This window comes from Hetaerina americana, unplaced genomic scaffold (assembly GCF_022747635.1).
Source record: "Hetaerina americana unplaced genomic scaffold, ioHetAmer1.1.p SCAF_46, whole genome shotgun sequence".
Taxonomy (NCBI): domain Eukaryota; kingdom Metazoa; phylum Arthropoda; class Insecta; order Odonata; family Calopterygidae; genus Hetaerina; species Hetaerina americana.
The window spans coordinates 1851372-1878655 of record NW_027287052.1 but is presented as its reverse complement, the minus strand read 5'-3'; the positions used below and the strand labels follow the sequence as shown (position 1 = coordinate 1878655).

General features: G+C 37.4%; 1 protein-coding gene and 1 long non-coding RNA gene across 2 annotated transcripts; both read left to right on the top strand.

The window, feature by feature from the left end:
• Positions 1 to 5275: 5275 nt before the first annotated feature.
• Ude (Uracil-DNA degrading factor) lies at positions 5276 to 17858 on the top strand. The gene is made up of 4 exons (XM_071591435.1): positions 5276 to 5340; positions 8895 to 9131; positions 12679 to 13008; positions 17425 to 17858. Exons 2-4 carry the CDS (start codon positions 8895 to 8897, stop codon positions 17656 to 17658), a joined length of 801 nt encoding a protein of 266 aa, XP_071447536.1. The 5' UTR covers positions 5276 to 5340; the 3' UTR covers positions 17659 to 17858.
• A 4085-nt stretch (positions 17859 to 21943) lies between these two features.
• LOC139693323 (uncharacterized) lies at positions 21944 to 27270 on the top strand. Its single transcript, XR_011702037.1, has 3 exons — positions 21944 to 22137; positions 22301 to 22453; positions 27086 to 27270. It is a non-coding gene; the product is annotated as an uncharacterized lncRNA (long non-coding RNA).
• Positions 27271 to 27284: the final 14 nt, after the last annotated feature.

Here is a 27284-nt window from a genome sequence, read left to right as displayed (position 1 = left end):
GCCAGTGGAAAGTATGCTGAGTGCATACTTTCCACTGGCAAAGCTGATCGGTATGGAATGAGAGTAACTGTAAATAAAACAAAGGTGATGCGTTTTTCGATAAAGATAAAGGCTTATTTAAACGTTAAAATAGGGAGGCAAAAACTAGCGGAGGTGCAAGAGTTTACTCACCTCGGAAGTGTATGGCGCTAAAGTGGTCAGAATAGTAGGAACAAAAGGAAATGAATTGCGTTAGGCAAAGGAGCTTTCACAAGGAGGAAGGAATTATGCCAGGGACATTGAGTAAGGATGTTAAGAAACGACTCGTGAAAACTTGATATGGATCGTGGTTTTGTATGGCACATAAACTTGGTCATTGATGCATGATGATAGGTATAGATCGGAGGCTTTTGAAATGTGGGTGTGGAGAAGGAGAGGTGGGCTGAAAGAGAAATAAACGAGGATGTGCTAGGAATGGTGAGGGAGGAGAGATGATTGCTGGGAAAATCCTAAGGAGGCAGGAAAGATGGATACAGAGCATTTTGATTGGCAATGAGATGTTGAAGATTGTGGTAGATGGGAGAACGTTAGGCAAACGAGGAAGGGGTGCGAATTGTACTCGGCATAATTGACTAAATGAAGGGAGGAATGAAGTATGCGGTTTTGAAGAGGGGCTTTTGGAGGAGGAGGCAATGGAATTGTCACTGTACCGTTAGCTAGCTTGTGTTCATCCAAAACCTACCGGTAGATTACTGATAATAAAAAAATATTAGGAGATAAAGGTAACTACAGATATGCGTACTACAGTATCTAAGTGAGATATACTCCCCTAAGCAAAAGAGAGGAATAAAAAAGTACAATAACTAAGGTTAACATGAGAACAAGTGAATATACCAGGCTAAATATAAAATAAATAAAAATATATCTTCTTCCACTTTAGCGCGGTCAGATACAGTTATTCTGATCCCTTACCATTCGTGGAAAAATGACATCTTAAATCTATCATTTCTACAATTATTCTCTCTGATTTTATTGACATGATCTCTCCTAACGTAGTACGATGGGGGTAATAATACATTTTCAACATCATCGCTCAAGAGACGCCCTTCCAATTTATGCAAGAGCTTCAATCTGTAATTTAACCTCCACTCCGCGAGTGATTACCAGCCTAGCTGCTCTATTAATTTGGATACGCTACTAGGTTTAACAAAGCAGCGTTTTACAAATATAGCTCATCAACGATGCACGCGATCCAATCCAGCAATTAATCCGATTTCATGAGGATCCCATTTATACTTGCAGCAGCATATTCTAATTGAGGCTTAATCAGCGAAATGTATCATTTCTCTTGGACCTTTTCATCGCGTCTATCCAACACTTCAAATTATTCCTAATTTTTTGCTAGCTTGCCCACATATTCCCCGAATGCGTTTCACCCAGGAGCGGCCGTGAGTATGGGTAACGCCTAGGTATTTAATCGAGTCTACACTTTCTATTTCGGTATTCCTAATGCAATAGGTGTTCGGGAGGGAACTTCTCTTATTCCGAATATTCATCACTACGCCCTTTTCTAAGTTTAATTCTAATTGCCAATGTTGGACCAACGTTGTATAGCATTAAGGTCATCAACTAAAGTTGCTATATCCTTAGGATGGATCATGGAGCATAGTGACAACGATTATTTGCCGACTGAATCGTAAAGAAGGAATAAAATATGTCCGATAGCAGTTACCTGGGGAACACCAGAATTGACTTCTACTGCATTAGAGCAAACTCTATGGCTACTCCTTGTACCCGACCACTCAAAAAATATTTAATTTAGCCCAGGATAGTTTTGTATATGTCATAGGCTTCTAGCCTTTTGTGTAATTTTGTGTGAGGTACTTTTTCGAAAGCTTTTTTAAAATCTAGAAAAACCGCGTACCCCGGAACATTGCTCTCTTTCAACCCAAAGATATCAAGAAGAAAAAAGTTGTGCCTTGCAGAATTTGCAGTTAAGTCTCAACTTGAGACAGTTTATTGCTCTTGGATATGGTCACTAAGCAGAAATGGGAGTTTACTTTACTTTCCTGGTTGTTCTGCATTTCATTCTTTCACCCCAAGTTTCGCTTCCGCAAGTCAATAGGTTTGGCTATGTTTTATGTCTGGTAGACAAACCTACCAGTTTGAATGCTATAATTATTCTTATAATATCTTGGATTTGGAAAATAGTATTTTGGAAAGATTGTGGAAAATATTCTTTAGCTTTTTCACAGTATAGTGAACGCGTGGGAGGAAATTTAGCGTTTCATCATAAATTATGCCTAAATGTTTATATTCTCTTTGCCTTTGAAATTTCAATTATTCATCTTATGGCTTCCAAAAAAAATCCAAATAATTAAAATTGTGAGGATGGCTACACCCTCGACTTCGACGCGAGAAAAGGGTGGGCAAGCAAAACGAAAATTTAAAGAAAGGATAAAACAACACCAAACGTGTAAAAAATAAGAACATAACATCCCTATTTGCGAAGAACCTCACCGAAAGTGAATGTGTGCGATTAATATTCGGCATTTTCAAAATAAAGGTCAAAGGCTCGATGCTTTGGATCGGTTGAAAATTTTGAAATGCGTCCGTCGCAAGGATGAACTTGCCAACGAAATTTTGTATCCCTCCCACTCACTCCCCACTCCTAGACCTACCACTCTCCCAAGTCAACGACTGACACCGAAAGATGCAATTCTCTTTTACTCCCGGGTACATTTTAACCTTTTTACCCCTCCACCCTCCCTTACCATCCCTCTCTGACAAACTTCCCTCCCCCGATCAGAAGGTGTGTATAGCAAGTTTACTTCTATGAGGGCCACCTGACAATGACGTTCAACGTCGAAACCTGGGTCGTGTTTTTAAATAAAGTGTGTTAAATTACAAAGTCAATAATTTCATTACATTTTAATATGTTATGCAAATTCCATAAAGTTACGCCAAACACAGCAATTTAAAAAAAGGGTATTTCCACCTTACCGACGAGAAGCAGCCAATTAGATTGCTGCGGGCCAGCCAGCGTCTCCTATATACGAGTATAGAGGCCAAAATGCAGCGAAGAGGGATTCTATCTTAAAACAGGGGTTCTGTTGTGCTTACTAAGTCTTTTGTTCTTCCTTATAATATGTACCCCCTTCCGTATACCCTAGCGGTGGCATGCAGGGTATCATACACGAATGAATGCAGGAATGTTTGTTCAATTTGCTGCTATCTGACGATTCGGACCTTAGGGGTCCATTCACCATTACATACCATAACGGTGATCCGCTAAGGGAGACACATGTAAGGATCGAAATTTCTTTTCCGCTTCGAAATTTTTCAGTTGAATTTTCGTATTTCCGCCAGTAAAGTAACTTCTAGTTAATTTATCGATATTAACCGGGATTTTACCATTTTACCATGAAAAACGTTTCAAATTCAATAAAAAAACGAATAAAATATTTCCTACCTTGCTTATTTATTTCCTTCGTTGATTTTCCGATCGCCTGCATAGAAGCACCTCCTCTCATGAATCTGAATTGATTTGAATGATACGATGTTTCTTCTTGGGCTACCTCGTCTATTTACTCTTTAATTATTCTTTCAAATACTTTGTTTACATTTGGCCGACGTGAGATTTGACGGAAAATTTTAGGATTTGAAGAATCTTTTAATTTATTTTTCAATGTGGAACAAAGTTGCCTGGTTTTCTATTTGCCAGGAAAGTCTTAGTGTTTCAAACAATCTCTCAGGAGCCGAGTGAGGCAGACGAGGATTAATGTAATTATTTTCCAATTTATCCTACCATACCCTGGCGTTTTTTTTGCCCTTATCCGCTGTTTCGCAGCTTTTACATCGACTTCAATTATTTCATCTGTTTTGTTGTCTTCGTCTTTCAATGATTCTTGCTGAATTAGGAATACGGGAGAGAGAGAGAGGGTTTGGGTATTTTTCTTTGATGGTTCTCTCGCCTCACACCACCAATTGTTGTCTGAACAGTCGACGTCAGTTCGCCGCCATCGCTGGTGGGGTCCAATGCCAGAGAACGACGCGAGCACCCGCCGAAAGGTCGATGCTCACCCACCATTTATGCAAAATTATCCCTCCACACCCACTGCAGAAAGCCATCGCGAATCTGTGTAGATGTTCGTCGAATGTATATTTAATATATGTCTCATCAGCAAATCCCTGTTTATATGTAGACGATTTAACTAACGTTTTCAGCATCATTAATCAAGAAATAATTAATCAATATTATTTAAAGTTCCAAAGCATGCCCAATCGTCTTGTACTGGTAACCGGAATTTATTTTCTTTGACTTAAAAGCAGGGACTCTCCAGGGTTTAACATGGGATATATGGGGAATATGTGGACAAGCGAATAAAATATTAGAATTTATATAGAGAGTATTGGGAAATGTGAATAGAAGGTTAAAGAGAAATGTTATCTGTCGCTGGTTAGGCCTCATTTATAGAATGTGCTGCAAGTATATGGGATTTTCATGAAGTTGAATTGATCGCTGAATTGGATCGCGTGCAGCGTAGATCAGCTAGATTTGTAAAACGATGTTACGATAAACTTAGTAGCGTATCCAAAATATTAGAGCAGCTAGGCTGGGAATCACTCACGGAACGAATGTTAAATTACAGATTAAATCACTTGCATACATTGGAGGGATGTCTCATTAGCAGTGATGTTGAAAATGTTTAATTACCCCATCTTACGACGGCAGGAGAGGTCATGTCGATAATATTCGAGAGATTAAGCGCAGAACAGATGTCATTTCAGATGTCGTTTTTTCCTCGAGCGATGAAAGATAAAAAATTACGTTTTCCGACCGAGCTTGGAGGGAACAGTATTTTGGGTCAGCATTAGTCTGTTGTGTAACCACCCCCTGCCAAACACCCTAGCGGTGGCTTGCAGGGTACAATGTAAAAAAAAAAACATTTCACCTCGAAACAGTGATGTGCACTGCATGAAAGATCGAATATTTGATCTGCAATCACGAAATAATGCCAAAACTTCGGGATCGCCATATTAATTCATGTTCCCACCTTCCAAGTCCACCGAGGCCATTACAAGGAAGATTATGAGCGCGATGAAAATTAAGGATTTTGTCAAAAGATTCCGGCTCCCCGCTCCCAGCAGTACAAGCCGCGAATTCCGTAAGTTTCACCATTGTGCCGGTTACGTCATTATTCCCCCGCACTCTCCTTCCTTCCCTCATCTCACGCCTCCCCTCTCGCCCCCTCAACGGCCGAGGTGAAGAGGGAGCAACAGCGAGTGGGTTAGTCGTAGTGAAAGCGTGCAGGCGAATAGGGCAAGGAGGACGACAGCACAGAGCAGACGGTCGAAAAGGTAAGCCGGCCCCTCCCGACACCCTCGGAGCCTCCCCCTCGATCACGAAATGGCATGTGTTTTCGGACGAGCGGTCCCGGGCGGTTGGTGCCGGCGATCCACGGGGGCGACTCGCTTCACGCAATGCCAATAAAATTAAGAGAGATTAATTGCGGAACAGATGGATGAAATTCCCTGTCCTGCAATTTCATTTTTCCCGCGAACGATAAGGGTTCGGAATAACTGTATACGGCCGCGCTAAGGGTGAAAAAGTATGTTTTTCTCTCTCTAAGTGGCCTAGTACGTTGTTAATATCTCATCAAGCATTGCCCTTATTGTTATTAACAGATCCTCTCGTATTTTAGTGTGTATCGTAAAGTGCAAGTATATCTTACCAAGATAACGTAGTTCATGCATCTGTAGTTGTCATGATCTTCCGTGATTGAATTACTTTACAGGAATATGTCGCAATTAAAAATTAAGAGAAACTTAATTTTTTGATATTTTATGCCTGGTGTGCAATCACCCCCTGCCACACACCCTAGTGGTGGCTTGCAGGGCACCATGTGGATAGGCAAAGAGAAAGACGTTGGCCCCCTCGAGTTCTACTACGATCTCGGCCCACATACTCGCCCCTGATCCAAACACTTCCTGACGCCGAATTCTCCTTTGTCCCTTATCGTCTCCGCCACGAGGAAAATATTTTTGCTCCGAACATACGCATTTACTGCATTGTTTGTACACCAAATATCGTCATGTTCATGGGATTCTGGTCTTGCCGTCCAAAATCGTCCGCGCCCAAGGAGTTCCAGCCGGATGAATGATTCTGTAGGGATCCTCTTAGGAAAGAGATTTTTAGTTAAGCCCGAAATTAAGCGTCTGCCACAGAGGTCACAATTTCCAACAGAATCGGTTATTTACGGCATGTGTTCATCCGGGTCGGAGAGCTTTCCCGAAAGGGGCCTCTGCCGGGTTGGAGCCCTTGGGCGAGATCCCAATTTCGTCGCGTCCACACTGATGGCGGAAAGAATGAGAGAACTTGGCCTCGATTTGAGGCATCATTGTATTCATTTGGGCGAGGAGTAAGCCTTTGGTAACTACCCTGCACATTACTGAAAAATCATATCCTAAAATATTATTTGGGTATTTTGAACAATGTGATGGATACGTGCCATCAGCACGAGGACTTTTCAGGTTAATAATATTATTATCGATTGTATTCCAGCGGTCAAGCTAGTTTTGGATGAACTCCTGCTCGATAGCGAACCCTTCCTTATGCGTGGCACTGCGTGAAACCCTTTGGTGAACCCTTACTCGATTCTTCATGCGTTCATCCTTTCTTAATTTCGTCCAACATGCTTATTCTTTTCCTCCGTATATCTCTTAACCCTCTTTAACTGTCTTATCTATTTCCTCTCTCTATCAGTGAGTGCGTGGGTGGGTTCGTCCGCGTGGGCGTGTGCGCGCGTACTATAAAAAACTACTTGAAGCGAAATGAATTTTAATGGCGCGTAATGTGTGTATTAGCATTACTCCACGAATGATCTCAGCGGGAATAATTAGAATTTCGAGCGGTAGTTTAAAATTTTCCCATGTTAAATGTATATTTATGTTTCCATGCTCTCGCCATAAAGTGTTGTCCTTTTCCCCAACAGTATGTCAAGACGTTCCTAAGGTTTCCAATAGTAGTGAAAAATCCAATAGTATATAAAGATACCCTGGGGCATTTTTCTTGGGGTATATTATAATTATTTATTATTACATAGTACCCTGCAAGCCACATCTAGGCATTTGTGTTGACTTCAAGTAAAAAATCCTGTTTTCCACTTCAGTTCATCTTTTTTATGGTTCCACAGTCCAAACCTGACCTTGGCCACATCTAATTATTGCCTACGGTCATTCCTGTTCATCACATTTGCCTTCCCATTCCATACTTTCGGCATTTCCCTGACATCACTCAGTCCCCACCCTGCTTGCCCACATTTCACTAGTTTTACCAACTACTTTCCTCCCCTCAGTCTGTTCTTGAAATGCTTTCTTCACTGTCCTGTTCTTCTCCATTCTATGTGTATGACTAGCCCACCATAACCTCAGTTTTCATACGTTTTATGTAATATGAGAGACTAACTTCACCAAATAGTATAACTGGTTACATCTTTGCCCACAGTGATCATTAACTTCAAATGGGTCATATTTCCTTGGAACTTTCCTTTCAAATAGATCTAAAATGTTTTCTGATCAGTATTAGCATTTCAGTGCCATGTATGCTCACTGTGCAGATTAAACTAATGTGTATTGTGACTATTCTTTGACTGTGAGCCTCTCTTGATTTTTCCATGTGTGTGCGAGAGAGAATATTATGCTCTGTTTTCTGAAATAATTCTTTTTTTAATTTCCTTCAGTCCATCCTTATTATTTATTATCATGAGATAAATGAGCATTTTCAAATGGGCCATTTTGCGATCCCAATATGTATCTATGTCTTGTTTCCTTTCTGATTGTAGAAATGCTTTTATGTTGTTATTATTACTCAGTTTCTCTTGCTTCTTCCTCAGCTTTAAAGTATTTATTTTACTCCTCCTTATGTACTACTTATAATGTTCGGGTCATCTACGTAGCCCTTTAGTCATTGTTCTGTTCTGAAAGGGTTTGTTATTTCCCCATAATAATTACATTATTTCTATTAATGTATGGGGGTCAAAGTTTTGATTTGGCCTTTCTTTCTCCTTATTGTTATCGCTCGATTTATTTTTTTTTCTCTGGGTTTAGGCTATTATTTAATATTTTGGTGAAGTGTTCTTTCCACCACGATTTACTTTTCACATTTTCACTTTACTGTTCAACTCTATTTTCCTTACAATTGTTCCTGCTTTATCCTCTGTGCCTGCGCCAGGCTGAAATCCATTTCTCAATGAATTTGTTCCATAGATGACTGCTCTAAGGTCATAATCTTTTAAATTAATTTCTATATTTTTTGGAACATCACTGAAGTGCTCCTTTTTCTTGCTCTGCCTTGGACAATTAAAATTTAGAATTGCAATTATCAATGCAAAAAAATACTCAAAACTTTCAGAAACAATGCTTTGAAACCCAAGATTTCAGTGCATGTCAGAAACTTTGAAATTTTAGAGATATCTTAATCTTCTAAATTTTCCCTTTTAAATATTAATTATTAGAGTCTACTGTCAGCTTCAATGTTTCCAACACTCTTAGCACTTGCTGACCTGCTCATCAAAGTAAAAGTTTCACATGAATATCCTTTCCAAATGTACTTTTATCATCAGCAAATATTGACTCCTCTTTCACATCTTTCTAATTCTCAAATGTGGCTCATTTCTTCTTCGCCAAAGAGACTTTTTTCTCAAAATTTAATGTGCAATTGCATTTTCTTTAAACCCCTCCTTTCTAACAATTTCAAAACAAATGGCCCCTCTTCTTCAGAACAATCAATTTCCTTTTTAAAGTTTTCTCCTATCTCTAAGTTATTCACGTATGATTTTTACATGTTCCCTGATTGATATGAACAAGAAATAGTTAACCATCTGAAGGAATTTTTGTTTTGATTTTACTCTAAGATGCCGAAAGTGAAGGCAGAGAAGAGTACAGGCGAGAAGCCTTATGAATCAGAGAATCGCAAGGGTGGCTGGGGTCGGAAGAAGACTGAGGGTGAGGAAAATGGTGGTGAGTCAGTGGCTGTCCAGGGTGCTGGATTCAAGGATAAGGAGAAGGCTGAGGAAACCCTGAGGATCTTGGATGGGCGAGATCCCTGTTACCAGTTCTATGTGGTTAACTCCATGTTTCATCGTGCAAAGGTGTGTGTGTGTAGATTATGGCTGCATATACTTACTTTCTCTTAAAATCATTAATATTAGCTGGTGATGATGCATTGTGAGAATTAATTTCTTACCCATTGAATGTGATCATCCCATAAATTTGGTGATACATCCTGAAAAACTGGATGTAGTATGTTGCACTTATGCCATATTATTTTATAATACATATTTAATTGAATGGGTAAGTCTTCCTAATAAAACCTAAACCTTTGGTTTGATTTTTATGATTAATTTTAAGTTTACAGGTTTAGAGTATTCTTTGAAGGAGCAGCCGGAAATATATCTTTTACTATCCTACTAGCCCAGGCATACATAGTCAGGATGCAATATTAAAATTGAGTTGTTGGTGATTCAGCTTATACCCTAAACTAATCATTTAAATGGTTATTGCATCTAAAATTTACCAATAGCAGATTAGATTTTGCTAAAAGGATTGCATTAGTTTCTAGGTTCCCATTACCATGACTTTTGTTTGTAGTATTAAACTACTACCATCTGCAGGAATAAACTATGCATCCCTCCATTAGCACCCATGTTTACTTTGAAAAACCACTCATTTTTCATTTCAGTTTTGTTCTTTGGCCTATTGTCCAATGTGTGAGTCTATTCTCAATGATTGATGTATACTCTTCTCTCAACGCAACTTTCCACAACTCCCTTTAGTCAGCCCTTCCAATGCTTCCTGCAGAGTTGTTGGATTACCATTCCTCTTCAAATAAATAGATAGCAGCTGAAGTAACACAGATTTTCAATTGTTCTCTTAACTTCCTAAAACCCAATAATAGCAAGTCTAACCTGATTTATTTCACCAATAAAAACCATTTCTGCTGCATTCTCAATAGATGCAGCAGGTTTACGCATTCCCCAATATTCTTTCCAGCACCCAATTTCCGAGACGTATCCTGCTTACAAACATCACAGCAGGAACACATTTTCAAATTGGGTAGAAAGTTAAGTTCCCTATGCTTCATCATAAGAAATATTAGAAATTCAGTAAATTTATAGGTCCTTCAATTCATTTACTATGGTGAATTTTATTCTCATGCTACTTTTGGCATCCTCTTTTGGGGCTCCTCCCCACATGTGGGCATAATCTTCAATTTCCAAATGAGGATTATACATATTATGAGCAATGATCCTTGGGATGCACCATGTCAACCTCCCTTCAAAAGACTTGGTTAATTACCAGTACCTTGCATACATATATTTAATGTCATCTTGCATGCAAAGGGTAATATTTCTCGGTACATGTCCAACTGCGATTACCATAGCCAATACACAAGGACCTGCACCAGCCATTTTTCAGAAAACACACAATACTGCTCATGGGCCCACAGCAATGAGCTTAAGATTATTCAATAAACTTCCCCATGAAATCAAACATGAAACAAAAGTACCTGTTCTCAAGAAAAGCTGTAAAAACCTTTTGAAAAATAATTTGTTTCATTCTGCATTCTGCATGAATTCTTAAATTGTTACTCCATATCAATTTCCACTTAACCAAATGCGACAATATATAAATATAGTATGTATATATATATATTATATATATATATATATATATATATATATATATATATATATATATATATATATATATATATATATAATTATTATTAGGTAATCTACCGGTTAAGGTAGGTTTTTGGATGGACACAGCTACTAAATAAAACATTTTGTGACTCCTAGCAAAACATAAAATCCAGCATCTTACTCTGTATCAGGTCCCTCTTCATCTCTGAGTACTTTCTTCCTCCCTTCATCCCGTCCAACATCCCTATCCTGTTCCTTCCCTTTCCTCGTTTGCCTAACATTCTCCCCTCTATCACAGTCTTCAACATCCAACTGCCGGTCAATACCCCCTTCATCCACTTTTCCTGCCTCCATAGGATTTCTCCCAACAAACCCCTCTCTTCGCCCACCATACCAAGTACTTCCTCATTTGTTTTCTTCTCTGTCCATTTCACCTTCTCCATTCTTCTCCACAACCACATTTCAAAAGCCTCCAATCTACATCTATCCTCCTGCTTTAATGACCACGTTGCCGCACTGTACATAGCTACGCTCCATATCAAAGTTTTTGCAAGTCTTTTCTTAATATCCTTACCCAACGTCCCTCTCATCAACTCCCTCCTCCTTTTGAATGCCTCCATCTATATAAATTTGTATATATATATATATATATATATATTTTTTTTTTTTTTTTTTTGTGTATGTGAATATGCACCAAATCTCTGACATATCAATGCATTATTATTGATGTAATTGGGCCAGACATGGGGCAGGCCCAAGTTCTTTGGGCTTGGGTTGAAAACGCAGTATGTGGTAACTTTGCACAACGAGCCAGCCGGGATGCTAAAGTGGGCGCTTGGGGCCTTCCACTCTCCCCTCCCCCTCCTCTCGGATGGTTACTTGCTCCCATGCCTCCTCCCTCCCTTGTAGTCAATCAGCGGGGTTGTCAAACCTCTCCATTTTCCCTTCACTTGCACCCACTTACCACTTCCAGCTCCCCCATCAGGGAGGGCTAGTTGTGAGTTGCTTCACATGATTTGTGGTTTTTAAGATTTCTCCATAGTTATAATTCAAACCAGAAGGTTGACCTGATATGCAAATGTTCACCATTAGTCCACCAGTCTCTTCTTGTTATGCTATGAGGAGGTCCATGGTTTACTCTTTCATGCCATGAGCTAATTATTTTAAAATCACATTTGATTACTACGAGGGTCATCCGGAAAGTAGTACCCGTTCGTGAAATAAAGACACAAAAGTAAATATTAACAAACATAAAAAATTTTATTTGAAAGAGGATACTTTAAACTACTTCTCAACATAATCTCCAAGCAAATTAAGGCATTTGTCATAACGTGTGACAAGTTTCTGTATTCCTGCTGCATAGTCCTTCGCCGCCAGCTCATTGAGATACGCGAGGGACCCATCTTGCACAAATTTTTGCATAATGCAGATGGTGTTTAACAATTTCATGAACAATTGTTCGAGAAACATTGGGAAAATGCTCACAGATGTCATCAATTGTGACGCGCCGATCGTTCCTCACGAATTCGTCAACTGAGCTCACCAGTTGGTCTGTAATGACAGACGGTCTCCCCGAACGCTCATCGTCGTGTGTGTTCCCCCTCCCCATGTTGAAGTTGCGACACCACCGCCGAACAGACGACTCGTCCATTACATTGTCTCCATACACCTCCTTTAATTGGCGATGAATATCACATGGGCGAACGTTTCTTGCATTGAGGAATTTAATCACTGCCCTCACTTCACAACTGGCGGCGTTCTCAATTTTTTTAAACATTTTAAACAATCACAGAAACAACACAGGCAATGCTAGCGTCACGCAACTTGGCTCAGAGAAGGCAGACAAGCCACTGAAGCTATCTGACCTCGTCCAGCGGCTACTCGCGTCGTCAGCACTTCATGCGGCACGAACGGGTACTACTTTCCGGATGACCCTCGTATGATTTGACGAATAAAGATAACCCTTTTGTTTTTCTTAACTTTGACCCCTTAGCTTTGCATCCAGAGGACGAAAGATGAAGAGAAAATTCGCCACATGGAGCAGGCTATGGGTGTGTTTGAAGCCTGGCTGGATGATTACCGTGCCCACAATCGCTCTAAGGAGAACTGTTCATATTTGCCCCTAGAAGTTATTGAAGCTTATGTACCCCTGGCAAAACGTTACAGTCTGCCCATGGAGTCCAGCACTGAGCAAAAATTCCTGGATGCATATCGCAAGGCTGATGGTGATATGAAGAAGTTGAGAACAGTTCCTGTTGAAGAAAAACAAAAGGAAGAAGGAAGTAGCCCAGCTTTGACTTGGGACATTGAGCGGAACAGAAAGGTATGACTTTTTAGGCCAATTTGTTAATTCATTTACTTATTGCAGAGATCATTGCCATATCTCAAAAGTTAAATAAAATAGCTCAGAATGGAGGGTTGTCAATCAACTAAATTTCTCTTTGTCTCATATATTTCTATTAATGCCTGTGTAAGTTTTGTATATTTGTTAGATATTTTATTTCTTAGGAGTTCTAATTCCGTACCTATGCCACTGATTTCCCAATGTGATTTGTTTTTCTCCCTATCCCTCTCTAAATCCAGTTTTTCCCATGCCTATTTCAGCATTTTCTCCATATGTACATTGAAAAGCATACACCGAGAGGTAAGGCCCATCTTACCTCTCTTCCTAAGACTGCCCATCCTGGCTCTCCATCCTCCACTTGCACCCTAGCAATCTGAGATATGCACAGGTTGTGGATAAGTCTCCTACCCCTCTAATCTACTCTTTCCTTTGCGATTCATTATTTAATTCTACCTTATTCACTCTATTGAACATCCTCTTGAAATTTTCAAAACAGAAAAATACAACTGGATTTGATGGTATGTTGATTCAAAAAATCAAAAACAATCAGCATTTAGTATTGAATAGGATAAGTACAATGCTTCATACCTGTACAGTATGTCATTATCACCGAGATAAAATCAACTGTTTGTATTTCATAACTCAATATTTACTTGAGACGATGAAATCTATGGAATTTCAGTATTTAGTCAGTGATAGGGATAGGTGGTATACACCAGTAAATCTGGTATATTTTCCTGATATATTGATAGAAACTGGTATATTGTGAAGCCAATACATTAATATAATCGGTGCCTTTTTTCTAATATTCATGACTGATTTATATTTTCAGCACGTTACGTTTTTCTGTTGTAACTTGTAATAAGAATTATTATGATAGCTACGTCACCCTCCCTGGAATGTCACATTTTATTTGTTAGGTGGTTCTGGTAGCATAGAATGGCCACATCCCCTAGTTTGTGTGTTTGAGTCATTGAGGGAAAGGTGACTTATTCAAAACTTGTATATGAATCAGATGGCACAGGTAAGGGCAGCATAATTAGAGAGAATAGGCAGTGATTGACAGAGAAGTGAGTTAAGGTTCCTCATCATTGCCAGTACTTTGCAGCATACATGATAAGGGTGGCCTAGGGAGGACTTGAGCTAGGTTTTAAGACAAAAATAAGCATAGTATTGGGGATATTAAGATAAGGGTTGAGCTATGGAAAAAAGAGTATTTGCAAGATGGAGAGAATTGATGACAGGTACACTAAAAACAGGTGTGAAGGAAAGATTAGTAAATACTAATATGGAGTGTAATTGCTGTTTGGATATGAAACCTGGTTTTGAAGCAGGAGGATGAGTGTAGATTGGAGGCTTTTGAGGTGTAGGTGTGCAGAAGAATGGAGAAAATAATATGGACGGGAAGGAAGACAAACGCTGATGTTTTTAATAGGTTGTACAAAGAGAGAGAGAGAGAGTTGTAGGGGGAAATCCAAAAAAGTGCAAAGGAAGTGGATGGGAGAAATATTGAAATGTAGTGGAATGTTGAAGGTCATGATAGAAGAGAGAATGTCAGGTGAGCCTGGCATAGGAAGGAAGAGAGTAGGCCTTTTAGAAAATATGGATGGCAGGCAGAAGTCATGAGGAAAAAAGATGCAGGACAAAGAAAGGGGAAGTTCTCATTATACTTAGAAGTGAATAACTGTTGAGGGCCATGCCAAACCTACCTTAAAAACAGGTAGAATGTTCCTGAGTGAACTAATTGAAATTCATCAATAGCATTTTAGCTTACGTCAATGACACAATAATAGTAAGAAAATCATAGTATTCTCTCATTCTCCTGCCAGCTGTTCCAATCACCTTGGTTAATTTAATCTATAATTCAGCATGATAATTTTGTCCCATGCCATCACCTTAATTATAGAGATGACTCCACTTCTTCCCTAATTTCAGCAATTTCAACATCAATACATTTACACACAATAGGATCACTATCCACTTCCCCATAGACCTACCTTGGAATCAGTTAAATTAATTTTTGATGAACACATTTTGAACGCTACTTAGATGGTAGTGAAGACAAAAAGGGAAAAGCATCTGGGGTATAAAATGTAATTCATGGAACTTTATGCCAATTCCACTTAAATATGAAGTCTGTTTCTCTCCTTCTGATGGTAAAACTGACTTCGGTCATCAGAAACCCCCTTCTCTACATTTTTTTACATTGTCTGCAAGTTCATTCAACCCACTTGCCTTCCTGCTGCTACAATTATCCACTTTCAGCACAACTCACCCCCACCCTACATCCCTAAAAGCATAGAACTGTATTGTCCCAGCTTGGTTTCATTATATGCTTCAGTCAATTGGATCATGGGCACTGCATAAACATGCAGCTCCATTTCTTCTCTTAGCTTTGTTCTACCCCAATCTCTCTCTATCTCAGTAAATTCTATTGGTACAGAAGCTAGTATCTCCATTTGGTTTACATAAGCCCTAGGCTATATTGTTTCATGAAATGTTATTATTTTGGTGAGCAATGCTGGGAAAGCTGCAGTTTCAAAAATTGTAAATATAAAGCATGAGATGACTTAATGCTTTCACCACAAGACTTTTTTATTTTATTTGTCCCTAACAGAGATGATTCTACTTATCAAAAACAAAAACTTCAAAGGAATGTCGCAAACCTTGCAGCCCTTATAGGCAAACCTTTTTTTCTGTTTTCAACCCTTGCATGCTTCATAAAACTCATGAGACATAATCATTGTGGAGTGGAGACAAAGTCAATGCCAAATTAGGCAAAAATTTGCACTATGCTGTCAAACCTAGGAATGCCCTAAGCCAGAGCGTGGGGATCTTTTGTCAGCTATTAAACCAAAATAGAATTATTTGTTTTCACCAACATTACCACTTCAAAGTTGAAAGGAAAAAAATTTGAAAATTTAAAATTAAAGATTATCAATCAATGTATATGGAGAATATAGTTTGTTATGTCAGTAAAGTTTCCTCTTCAAGCTATTGAGGAATGATATTTTTTCTTTTTCATGCATGAAAATTTGAACTTTTCAATGTCAATGCTATTTGAGTATGTAAACTTTGGGAATCAGTCCATTCCTTTGCTTTGCTATTTAGTTAATTGTAGTTAAAAATCCTTGTTCACAAGTTGTTGCAAAAGGCAGCAACTTCATTCTTAATTCCTCATGTACAGTTTTTAATGCATTACTGCTCTTGACAAATGTAAAGATGTCATCTGCCTTGTTCTCTTACTCAATTGCTTTCTTCATTCCTGGACTTATATTCAATAAGTTCCTCGGCCAGTCTTTATGGCTCTTTTGTCAAAACAGTAATTCCACTTCTAGGTGATACCACATTGTAGTGAAACTAGTCGACAGTAAAAATTCTCTTCTGTGGAAATGCAAAGTTACTTGATTCTTCCTTGTGCATTACAATAAAATTTCAGAGTGTTGGCCTCAAAAATCTCTTAAAATATCTCTAAAACCCATAAATTCATTTTATCTTTCCGAGTAAAACAATTTTTTGGGATTTTTATATGATAGTCTACCATTAAGAATAGGTTTTGGCTGAAAATAAAGACTTAGCACTCCTGAACCTCTTAGCCTCACTCAAAAGAGAACCTTACGTCCCTCACTATCCTCAATTCTGCATAAATTATACCTCCATCCATTTAATCCATCCAATATACCTTCTGTTCTATTCCTCCCTCTTCTTTACTTGCACAACATTCTCCCCTATATCACCATCTTCAACATTCCATCGCCTATCAAAATGCTTTTCATTCAACTTCCCTGATCACTTATGTTGCTGGACACCCTGTCATTACCATGGATGATCAAATTGCTTAAATTTAAATAACTAAATTACCTAGAGCTCACAATTTGATCCAAGTCTCTGAGTTTATATTGCCACACTTAGAATATATGCATGAATAATATCAGCAATGAGGTTCAACAGAGGCTACTGTGTTTTGAGCTTTTTCATATCAGCTTTAGAATTTGTGATCAGGAAAACTTTAATTTACCATATAGTGTAGTTGGTATACAGTTATATACCCTTTGTTTCAGTGATGTCTTCTGTACCATAAACAAATTTGAACATTAAATGAGAGCTTGAAGAGACATCTTTAAATTCTGTGCACAGAATACAAACACTTATGCAGGTGGTCTGAAAAGTTTCTGACCTAACAAAGATACAAAACATTTTTTCTGAAATTTTCTGAGGTCAGAAACTTTTCAGACCACCCTCATACATGAGCTTTTTCTTTAATTTAAAAATTTTGGGAATTCATTTCCATCCAATGGTTGGCCAATTTCATTTCCATCCAACTTTTGGAAGATTTCTAAAGATGAATTGATACAATTACCAAAATAAAAATTCATTTTTGCCTTCACTTTCCAGCTGAAAGAGAAACTGACAGAGATAAGGGAGAATCACTTACCACTTTTTGAGACTGACATTGACCTAAAGGGATTGCCAACAAAAGATCATATGCAATTGATATTGCTAGCCTACAGTCCAGATGTCACAAAGACGAAGAAGGCAATGTCACTCATCAAAGAAAAGTTAGGAGTGAAAAATGGTGAAGAGGACAAAGACATGCAGTCATCGTCATCATCAGAAGACTCATCCTAAAAGTGTCTCATTCGGGATTTTCCAGCTGCTCCTCCAGAGGATTTTTGCAGAGAAATAAGTAATGGTGCCTTGTTTTAGTTAACATTTCACTTGATGAATTTTTTTAGAGAGAGATTTATTTTTTATATTCTGAAATGAGACTGTGAAAAATCATGTTTGTTCTACAATAGTTGTTTGAAATATAATAATAAGTTACTACAGTGTTGATTTTTATAATTTTTTACAAATTTTCACCACAGTGTTTTCTTACTTCTCAAGGAAAATTATTTTTATAGTGTGAAGCAAAACTAACATGAAGAACATTATTTGATTGAGTTTAATCATTGCATGTAATCATGCAACATGCTCTATTTTTGTTTCACCATTATGTATTTGTAATATTTCCAACAATGTCTTTGTATTTTAGAATAACTGCAATTTCCTGGCAATATTATGCATCCATTATATGATGCACTTGTGTTTTCATTTGTAAAATATATGAAAATGCACATGACACCATGCTAAGGAAATATGAACATCATGTTCAACCTTCCTGCGTGGGCAATTTCCCTTCTCTCCTCTTATCCTTGATTTGGCATTCCTCATGATGGGAACCTCACCTTCTCCCCACTCATTTGTGTGCTCTTCGGTGAATATTTTGTGTGCAGAAGATTGGATGTTTACATACTTAGTCCAAAGACATCCTACCATTTGCCGACTTCACATATGAAATATGCACATATCATTTTTCAAAGATACATATTGTTCTGTTGTCATTTTCATTAATTTTTCTCCTAATGTCTCTAGGATGCCTCAAATGGTTGAAAATGTTTTAGTAAAAAATTGGGTCAACTGTTGAGAAAATCATTTATATCTATTGAATAGTGTAGAAACAAAAATCAAAGTCCAATCCAGCACACCTCTTCACAGAAAGAGTAGTATCCAAATGGCATCCTTAAAAAAGCCAAAACCTGCAGTATTTCAATAAGCAAAGCCACTTGTGGATTGCATTAGGTACTTAGCTTTGAATGTGGGAATATTACATTAGAAAAACCATTTGTTGAATTCAATGGACAAAAGTAAGAATGCACTGAAAGCCATCTTGTTCACTTCCCTCTGACAACCAGTAATTGCAACCTATTTCATGTGCAACTATCAAATCCTCTTTGAACATGAATTTCATGCACTAGAAGATCCTACATCTAAAAGTTATGTTTGAATAGTTAAAATTCAATAAAATATTGCATTATTAAAGTTTATTGAAAATATCCACAAATACAACAAAGATGGAAAATTGCCTTTAGCTCTGTATGAATACTGAATTGCTCAGCTTTTAATTTCTACCTCATCAGCTGATTTCTGCTACAACTACTTTGATGAATATCTACAGTCACATTGCTAGAAACCATCAGGGAAGCGGGTAGTAGCATGTGAAATGCTTCCTATAAAGAGTATATTTAATGATTCTGTGGTAAATGTGCTAATTGGCCTCAGGACCATGGCTTTCCAATGTAAACACATTTCAACTTGTGCTAAAAAATACATGAGATCCCATGACTGTGGCCTAAGACCGCAAAAAGAATATGATGGTTATTGTTTCTGAATGAGAAGGATTGAAATAAAGGTTTTTTGTGTAATATTTAAATGATGTTTATTTTTCAAGGATTTCCAAAGTAAATTCAAGATAATAAAAGGTATTAATTGGCTAAATATGCTTGACCTACTTTGATTGGCTTGTAATAAAAACAACGTGTAAGCCACCATGTATAATATATACTCTTACTGACATTGTTATACAGAAAGATATCATCTGTATGCTAATTTTGGTGACTACACATATTAAATAAGCAGCATGGTGTTATCTTTGTTGATCAGTATGAATAATAATTGGTGATTCTTAAGAAGTTGATCCACTTACTCTGTGCTACTGATTTATGAAATTATTTTTTCTGGAGAATTTTCATTTGTACGATTGTTTGTCCCAGTTTTTCATTTGTGGAAATTAGTATTTTCAAATAGATACTTCGTTTTTGTAATTTTTCAATTTTGTAGATTTCATTTTGTAAATAAACTTACTTCAGGCATTAAAAATGCGTAGAAATGTTAATGATGCCAACTTTAGATAGGTAAGGCAAATAGCGACAAACTCGAGTGGATTTAACTAGAGGGATAACAATTGCAAAATTTAATTTCTGATCATTGAAGTTTCTAAGATGTAAAATCAAATTTAGAATCATCATTAAAACAAGCTTTGCTTTCATGAAACAATATTAGATGGTCTTGCCCTACTATGGTCCACGCAAAAACTTCGTTTTGATGCTTCAACACATCTTCGCCGACTGATTTTACAACGTATGTTTTTAGTATTTTTTTCTCTTCATTTAATGTTTGAATTCCTTTTTGTGTGTTTATTAGTTCACTCCCCTGTACAGATAAACACCGTAACGTTTCATTCTAAATTCGCGAAGGCATAAAAATTATTAAGATTAATGGTATTATAATTCTCAAAACTGTAGTTACGAAAGATATTAAATTCATTTCATTGATAGTTATGACCACCTTGACAATATGTTGTCTGTAATGCTGAGCCAATCTATTCCCAGATGAGTTTGTTTCGGAAAACTACAATACTCTCGCCCATTCAGTTGGAAGAGTATATATTTTCACTAATGAACCACCCATTTAATATAAAAGCGTAACTATATAAAATGTTTTTCCCACATCGCCGGAATGTGATCAGTTCATTTTCTGCTACTATCATGAAACTCGCAAGAGAGTCGAAATCTAAATAAATACGATCGTTACTACGCACTGAGTTACGGATATGGTGCAGTTTGTTTACATATTTTGCCTGAATCTTAGGGCTATTGATAAAAAATGTTTGGTTATTTAACGCAGTCAATTTCAAAAGTGCAATTATCTGGAACAAATAGACTGACAAACGTTTAAAGCATTAAAAACCACAGATTTACACCAAACATATATTTCGTAGTAGTTGTTGACTTTGAATGTTTTCATTTAAACTATTCGTAAATCGTAGATTCAATGTCTACGAGCCTTCATAAACAGTGCTTCCACGAAGAAAAAATACAGATATTCAGGATGTAAATATTTATAATTTCTCACACTGGGCTACTCAATGCACCTGCGAATTGTATCCATCCCACACAACTGTACGTGTGCGCAAGAGCTCAAATTCTTTCTAGATAAATGAATAGTTGTAGACTAATTAAGCTATCCACACCTTAACGTAATTAAACCCAAAATATTATCCCCGTGCATCCATGCATAAATCCAGGCCCGTCTGCTATTCCCCGCAGTATTTCATATTACTTCATGCGCAGAGCTGAGTCAAAGTCAACACCAGGACCGCCTACTCCCATTTTATCTTTAACTCTTTTATTTCCAAATTGCACTCAAATAGGGAGGTGTTTTTCACAATGAGACTACGATAGTTACATTCTTGGTCGATAGTAACGATGGCGTCAATCGCTGCAGAGTCGCTATATTCTCTTCTACAAGGTTTATTACGCATTTTATATACCGTCATCCAGAAATTTTTCATTTTATCAATTACAAGAAATTTTCATACCAAAACGAAGCCCGGCATCAGGAAATTACTTGGATTATATTTGCTGGAGAGAAAAACATCTGCATTGGCCAATATATATTTCATTAATGGAGAAACTCTTGAATCCAATTTACATAAGTTCAATTTAAAAACCGCACATTATGAATAAAAAACGGACCGCACATTGAAATGCCTATATTAACAACAAATCTTATAAAAGGAATGCAAATTTTTGATAGGTAGCACTAAAATCTTACAATGATACTTCCATATTCTCTGGTACCCAATTTTGCAGTAAAGAAAAAGAATTGTAATGGAATTGCGGCACTTTCCAATTGCATTTCTCACTATTGCAATTGTACAATAGTGAGAAATGTACATGAAAATAAGACAGTTAATTATTTATTTTTATAATTTTTATTGATTTACTGCTTGTATCTTCTCCAATTTCCCCCACCCAACCTTTGCCCATTTATAAGAGTACGGCTGGGGTGGACTCTTCCCGTTACATTTATACGGCCGTAGTTACCGTTCGCTTTGTATCTTGAGTTACAGCCGAATACGCGACATCTTCTACGTACCATTGTTGAATTATGGAATATTCAACCGGGAAAGATTACAGAAAGTTCAACTTAATTCAAAACTAGCGAAATTCAATTTGAAGCAATTCAATTCAGCGATTCGAGATTCAATTTGAAGCTCTTAGTTCTAACTTTCACTCATAGATGAGCCGGAATAAGCCCAAAAAATGTCCCGATCACTGACACCGTACCCAGTAGTTGCGCTTGTGGTAGTCCCTGAAGTGCGCTCATGGTGCTTTTGCTGTCATCGGCGATGTCAAGAACTAAATTTGACATTTGACGTGCTGCTAAATTAAACATGGAGTCATGTAAATAATGGCACGAATGTTGTCCTTGTTATTCAAAATGGTAAGTAACACTGTCTACTTCCATAGCTTCTCCGACTAGTAATAACTGAAGCTTGTAATATAGATGGCTATCAAAGTCGCATATTGTTGTCCGTGATTGCAGTCAGTGTTGCATGTAAAAGTGGGTGTGTACATATGGCTGTAATAGAGAAAACATCTTTCAGTTGAAATACGTTGAAGCTGCGATAAATATTTATAATGGCTGGTATCATCAAAACGGAAGACACCGCTAGTGAGGCTGGATCAATCAGTGAAGAGGAACGGATACGGAAGCTGTTCCAGGCGTGTGACGGAGATGGAGATGGTTACATTGACAGGTAAACCATTTTTGGCCATATGGCAGTTTGTCTTTCCTCTGTTACGGATTTCCCATTATGCCCCATGAGGATCTGCACACTCCCACCAAATCTCGAAGTTATTGGCTTCATGGAACGTGAAAACTTTCACGTTTATGTCCCCCAGTTATGTAAATGTTTAGGATTCCACCGGCCGTTTCAGATCATGGAAATGTGCTTTTATACGAAACACTGCACTCATGTTTAATGTTAATTATTCTTCACTCTTCAAATCAAATCTTCAGTTGTTATTTGACAGTTGGCAACGAATGGGCACTATGCCTTTTCACTGAGGTTTGTTGTAATAATACTAGTTTTAGTCTTATTACAATGATAGAACTGATCAAATAGTATTATAACAAGCATCGGTGAAGTATTTACGAGCTTGATGGCCTAATACAAGATACATACTAATACAATACACACACTAACATTAGCAACGTATATCATGGATGTCAATACACTGTGTGGCTCATTATTAGTACTTCTTCATTCATGTGATAAATAGTATAATGTTATTAACTATCGTCAAAATAAGAATAATTTGGGTATATAAACAATGAAACCATAAACATATAAATGCGATGAAAATTATATTTTTAAAAGCATTAATCCAATAAGAATGGTTGTTTAGTAGCCAGTCATATACCCTCTTCTGAATCTCTGGGTACAATCTGATATCAACTGAACGGGCAACCAGTCATGCAGGAAAATTTAAACATTGTGACTTGTATTTTGCCAATGTACCCCATTTAGTATTCAAGTTGTCACTATCCCTAATAGCATAGTTATGTGCACGAAATCGTGATGGATAAGTTTATTAATTAACTTTGACATAAGGTAGAGTTCTGAACTCAAAACGGACGCTAACATGGTGCGTAATCCAATTAAGAAAAGGCTTGAAAATGATCTAGTTGTGGAATAGTGGAGGGAGATCGCATTTATCTCTTTTTTGTAGTACCAGGAATTGTTTGACATTTCAGGAATGACTCTGTCTGGGGTTTTCTTACTTTGCTTTTTACTTTACATTTTACTTCATTGGTAATAGCCATAGTTTTTTTTTAAATGAGTCAATAAGAAAGAGGAGGTCCAACTTTTACATCAAATTAGTGTGTCACAAATGTGTAAACATAACAGAAAAAATGAATTTACATGGTGGTCGTTCTAGTTTTTTCTAAAAATGAGCACAAAGAATATAATAACTGTAATTATTTGGAAACAATGTAACGTGCATATTCTGAAAGACAAACAAGTAGGCTAATAAAAGACAAAAACTGGCAGCATGGTAATTTAATTTATTCATTCATAAAACCATACAAAAAGCTGCCATTTATGGTATTTGTCAATACAGAAAAATGTGACATATTAAGTTGAATGAATAGCTTCTGTTAAGCTTAGGCTAAGCCAAATATGGGCAAATGTTGGACATGAGGGCAGAAACTAGAGCAGGAAGAATAGTGTACATTTCTTGGAAGTGTCCTGGACCTAAATGGTCAAAGAAGTAGGGGTATAAGGAGAAGGATTGCATTGAGAAAAGAAGCTTTCACAAAGAGGAAGAATCGAATACAGGGACTTTGAGTGAGGGTGTTAAGTTAAGAATGGTAAGAAAAGGCTTGTCAAAACTTTGATATGGATTGTGGTTTTGGACGGTGCAGAAAAATGGTCATTGAAGCAGGATGATTGGCATAGATTGGAGGCTTTTAAAATGTGGGTTTGGAGATGAGTGAAGAAGATGAAGCAGAGAGAAAGGAAAACAAACGAGAAAGTGCTGGGTATGGTGGGCGAGGAGAGGGGATCGTTGGGAGAAATCACAAGGAGGGAGGAAAAATAGATGCAGAGCATTAGCAATTGAATGTTGAAGAATGTGATAGAAGGGAGAATGTTAGGCAAATGAGGAAGGGGGAGGTAGAGGATAGGCATGTCGGATGGAATGAAAGAAAGGAAGAAGTATGTGGAATTAAGGAGGGGCTTATTGTAGTTTTGGATGTCGGTTTATGTTTAGTCGGGAGGGGCAAGAATACTGTCTCTATAATGTTTGGTGGATTGAGTCCATCCAAAACCTTAACCCGTAGATTACTGGTGATGATGACATACCCTTAATATGAATGAAATAAATGTTTAGTTAGTTCAGTTGTTTACATTATTTTATGAATTCATCCACATGATAGAATATTGTGTTTCTCAGTGCATCTGTTGAAAGGTTGTTCAGTTTTATGCCTTAATGGAATGTGCGTTGCACTCTTTTTGAGTTTTTGTGAATGTACTAACAAAGAAAGGGTGTATTAGCACGAACTATGAGTCAACATTATGGAACAGCCAGTTTAACAACTCATTTAATATATGTCTAAAGACATATATTAACTACATAGGTTTTATTCACTCTAATTGAATGATTACTTTCTAATAAACAATATTAGATCAAAAATGTACAAGTATGGTAAGGTTGGAAAGTTGAGTGACTAAAAATGGGTTTGCCTAGATTTAATTGATTTTAAGATATAATAAATTTAACATAATAATTATGGTCTTCTTTTGTATTTTAAATACATCAGTATTGTTGCTTCTATCAGTGCAGAAGTTATGCCATAGGAAACTCTGGACTGAAAATTTGTAAAATGTGCACCCAAACTTAGATTGAAACATATATAAGGTAGTGGTAGCTCTTAAATATTGAAGTTTAGATATAAAGTGTGGTGACATGGTTATTAAGTGTTGTGGGTGTGTCAACTATTTCATTTGTCCACGGTTATGACAAGAAAGATACCAGAAGATATTTCAGAGTTACCTAAATAGCTTAAAATTTGACTAATATTAACATTTATTTATTTAATGCCTTTTTTTATTGGGGCGAGATTTTGCTTAAATAAATAGTTTTTCTCCTTATTGATAGTCTACATATTTTTAGTCCATTCATGAAGTTATAGTAAACTAACATTTACTTTGTCCTATAACTAGTGGTGGTTTAGGTCTTGCATTGGAACACTTATGTTAACTGCAAATTGAACGATTTTTACGCTTGAAAGAATATCAGGAAGATCATTCTTATAAAATGTAAATAGCGATGGTCCAAAGAGAGAGCTTTGGGGAATGCCCTATTTTATCTTTTTTTTAGTTTGAAGAAAAGGTAATTATAGTACCAGTGCCCTGAGTCATGATGAGAAATGTGGACAATCGTATATATGTCTGTTAAAGTAGATTTTAATCAAGTGTGGGCCAGTCCTGTTATTCCATAACTTGCCAAGCATTGTAAGAATACGTGACAACATAGTGGATCAAAAGCTTTTTAAAACAAATGAACAATCCCATAGTTTGGATGTTGCTGTGAAGAGCATTTTGCAGCCCCATGTGGAAATTCATACAGGGCATCTAATATCAACCTATTTTGCCTGAAGTCTAATTGATAATTGGTGAAGGTAGCCTTTTCGTTTGAAAAATGCAGATGAGATGATGGAACATGAATTTTTTTTCCAAAATATATTAGAAACTAGAAATTGATAAAACGGGTTAATAGTTTATCTTAATTTTTTGAACTGCGGGCAAACTTTACACAGTTTATGCATGCATACATCATTTCCCCCCCCCCCCCTTTTTCCAATGTGAGTTGTTGGATGCTTGGTAACTCTTTTAATGAGCAGCACACTTACCAAAAATTGCCACTCAACATTGTCAAATCAACATCATAATAATCAAAATTTTTCCACTATACTTCTTTCATCACTTGGCACATATTCCACGTACAAGTGGATCATTCAGCCACCTTTCCTGAAACGTTATCATAATGAATTGATGTACAATGCGTCTCTGTGAACATAAACACAAAGCATTATAATTTCTTGAGCTAGATTTGATGCAGCTTAATAATGGATAACCAAACAATAAACCTACATCTATTCTATACATCATATTATCCTACAACAGTATTAATTCATCATAAAAGATCATCACTGTGACATGGCATTACTTTCATAAATCGGCTCCTCTTATGGCTGGCTGATGCACAGTGCTGCATGTTCGCAATGAAGCAATCCACAAACAATTCCCAAAAAGGCAATAAAGGGGCCACTTAATCGCACTGCAAAAACAACCTCATTCTCTGGACTACCTAAGCCATGCAGCCCAAGTGCAGTGAGGCATGCATTGCATGCCCACATTTGCATGACTACAATACATGTTGAAGATGGACTATCAAAAGTTATGGATCTTAAGGGACCAGATTTATGGATATAATTAATATAGCCATCCCACCTTTTATCGCATGGATTTCATGAGCACCCCCAATGATGTTGGTGTGATAAATTTTAAGAAGTAGAACTAATGAGTGGGACCAGGGCAAGGAATAAAAATTAAACAATTTAAGTTTTCCCAAAATAGGCCATAAGCCTCTAAGATGGAATTTTTTTATTCACCCCTGGGCTTTCTAAAGATTTTTTTTTCAAATGTTCATATTGGGTCAATTTTGATCTAATGATTCCACTTGAAACTATTTAAAAATTCCTGTAAAGTTAAAGATTTGGACCCAACCTCTTTTTTTTTCCGAGCAGCCATGAATTTGTGTGGGCTGTGGATGCAAGTGAATGTTTTGTTCTCTCCCCCCTTCCCCCCTATGCCGTCAAGTGAGGACCTGCTGAGCATTTGCCGCAAGCTCAACCTGGAGCAATGCGTGGGGGAACTGATGCGGGAGCTGGGGGCCGACGAGCACGGTCGCATCTCGTACCAGGGCTTCCTTCGGCGTCGACTGGAGTTGGCCGGGCAGGTGGAGGCGGCAGCCCGTTGCCTGGGCGAAGGAGAGACGACCACCACCGAGGAGGAGGAA

Excerpts from the sequence above, each read along its gene's own strand:
- Ude (XM_071591435.1), top strand. The coding sequence starts at position 8,895 with ATGCCGAAAGTGAAGGCAGAGAAGAGTACAGGCGAGAAGCCTTATGAA. Across the intron at positions 9,132-12,678 it reads CCATGTTTCATCGTGCAAAG|CTTTGCATCCAGAGGACGAA; the intron begins GTGTGTGTGTGT and ends TTGACCCCTTAG. Across the intron at positions 13,009-17,424 it reads ACATTGAGCGGAACAGAAAG|CTGAAAGAGAAACTGACAGA; the intron begins GTATGACTTTTT and ends TTCACTTTCCAG.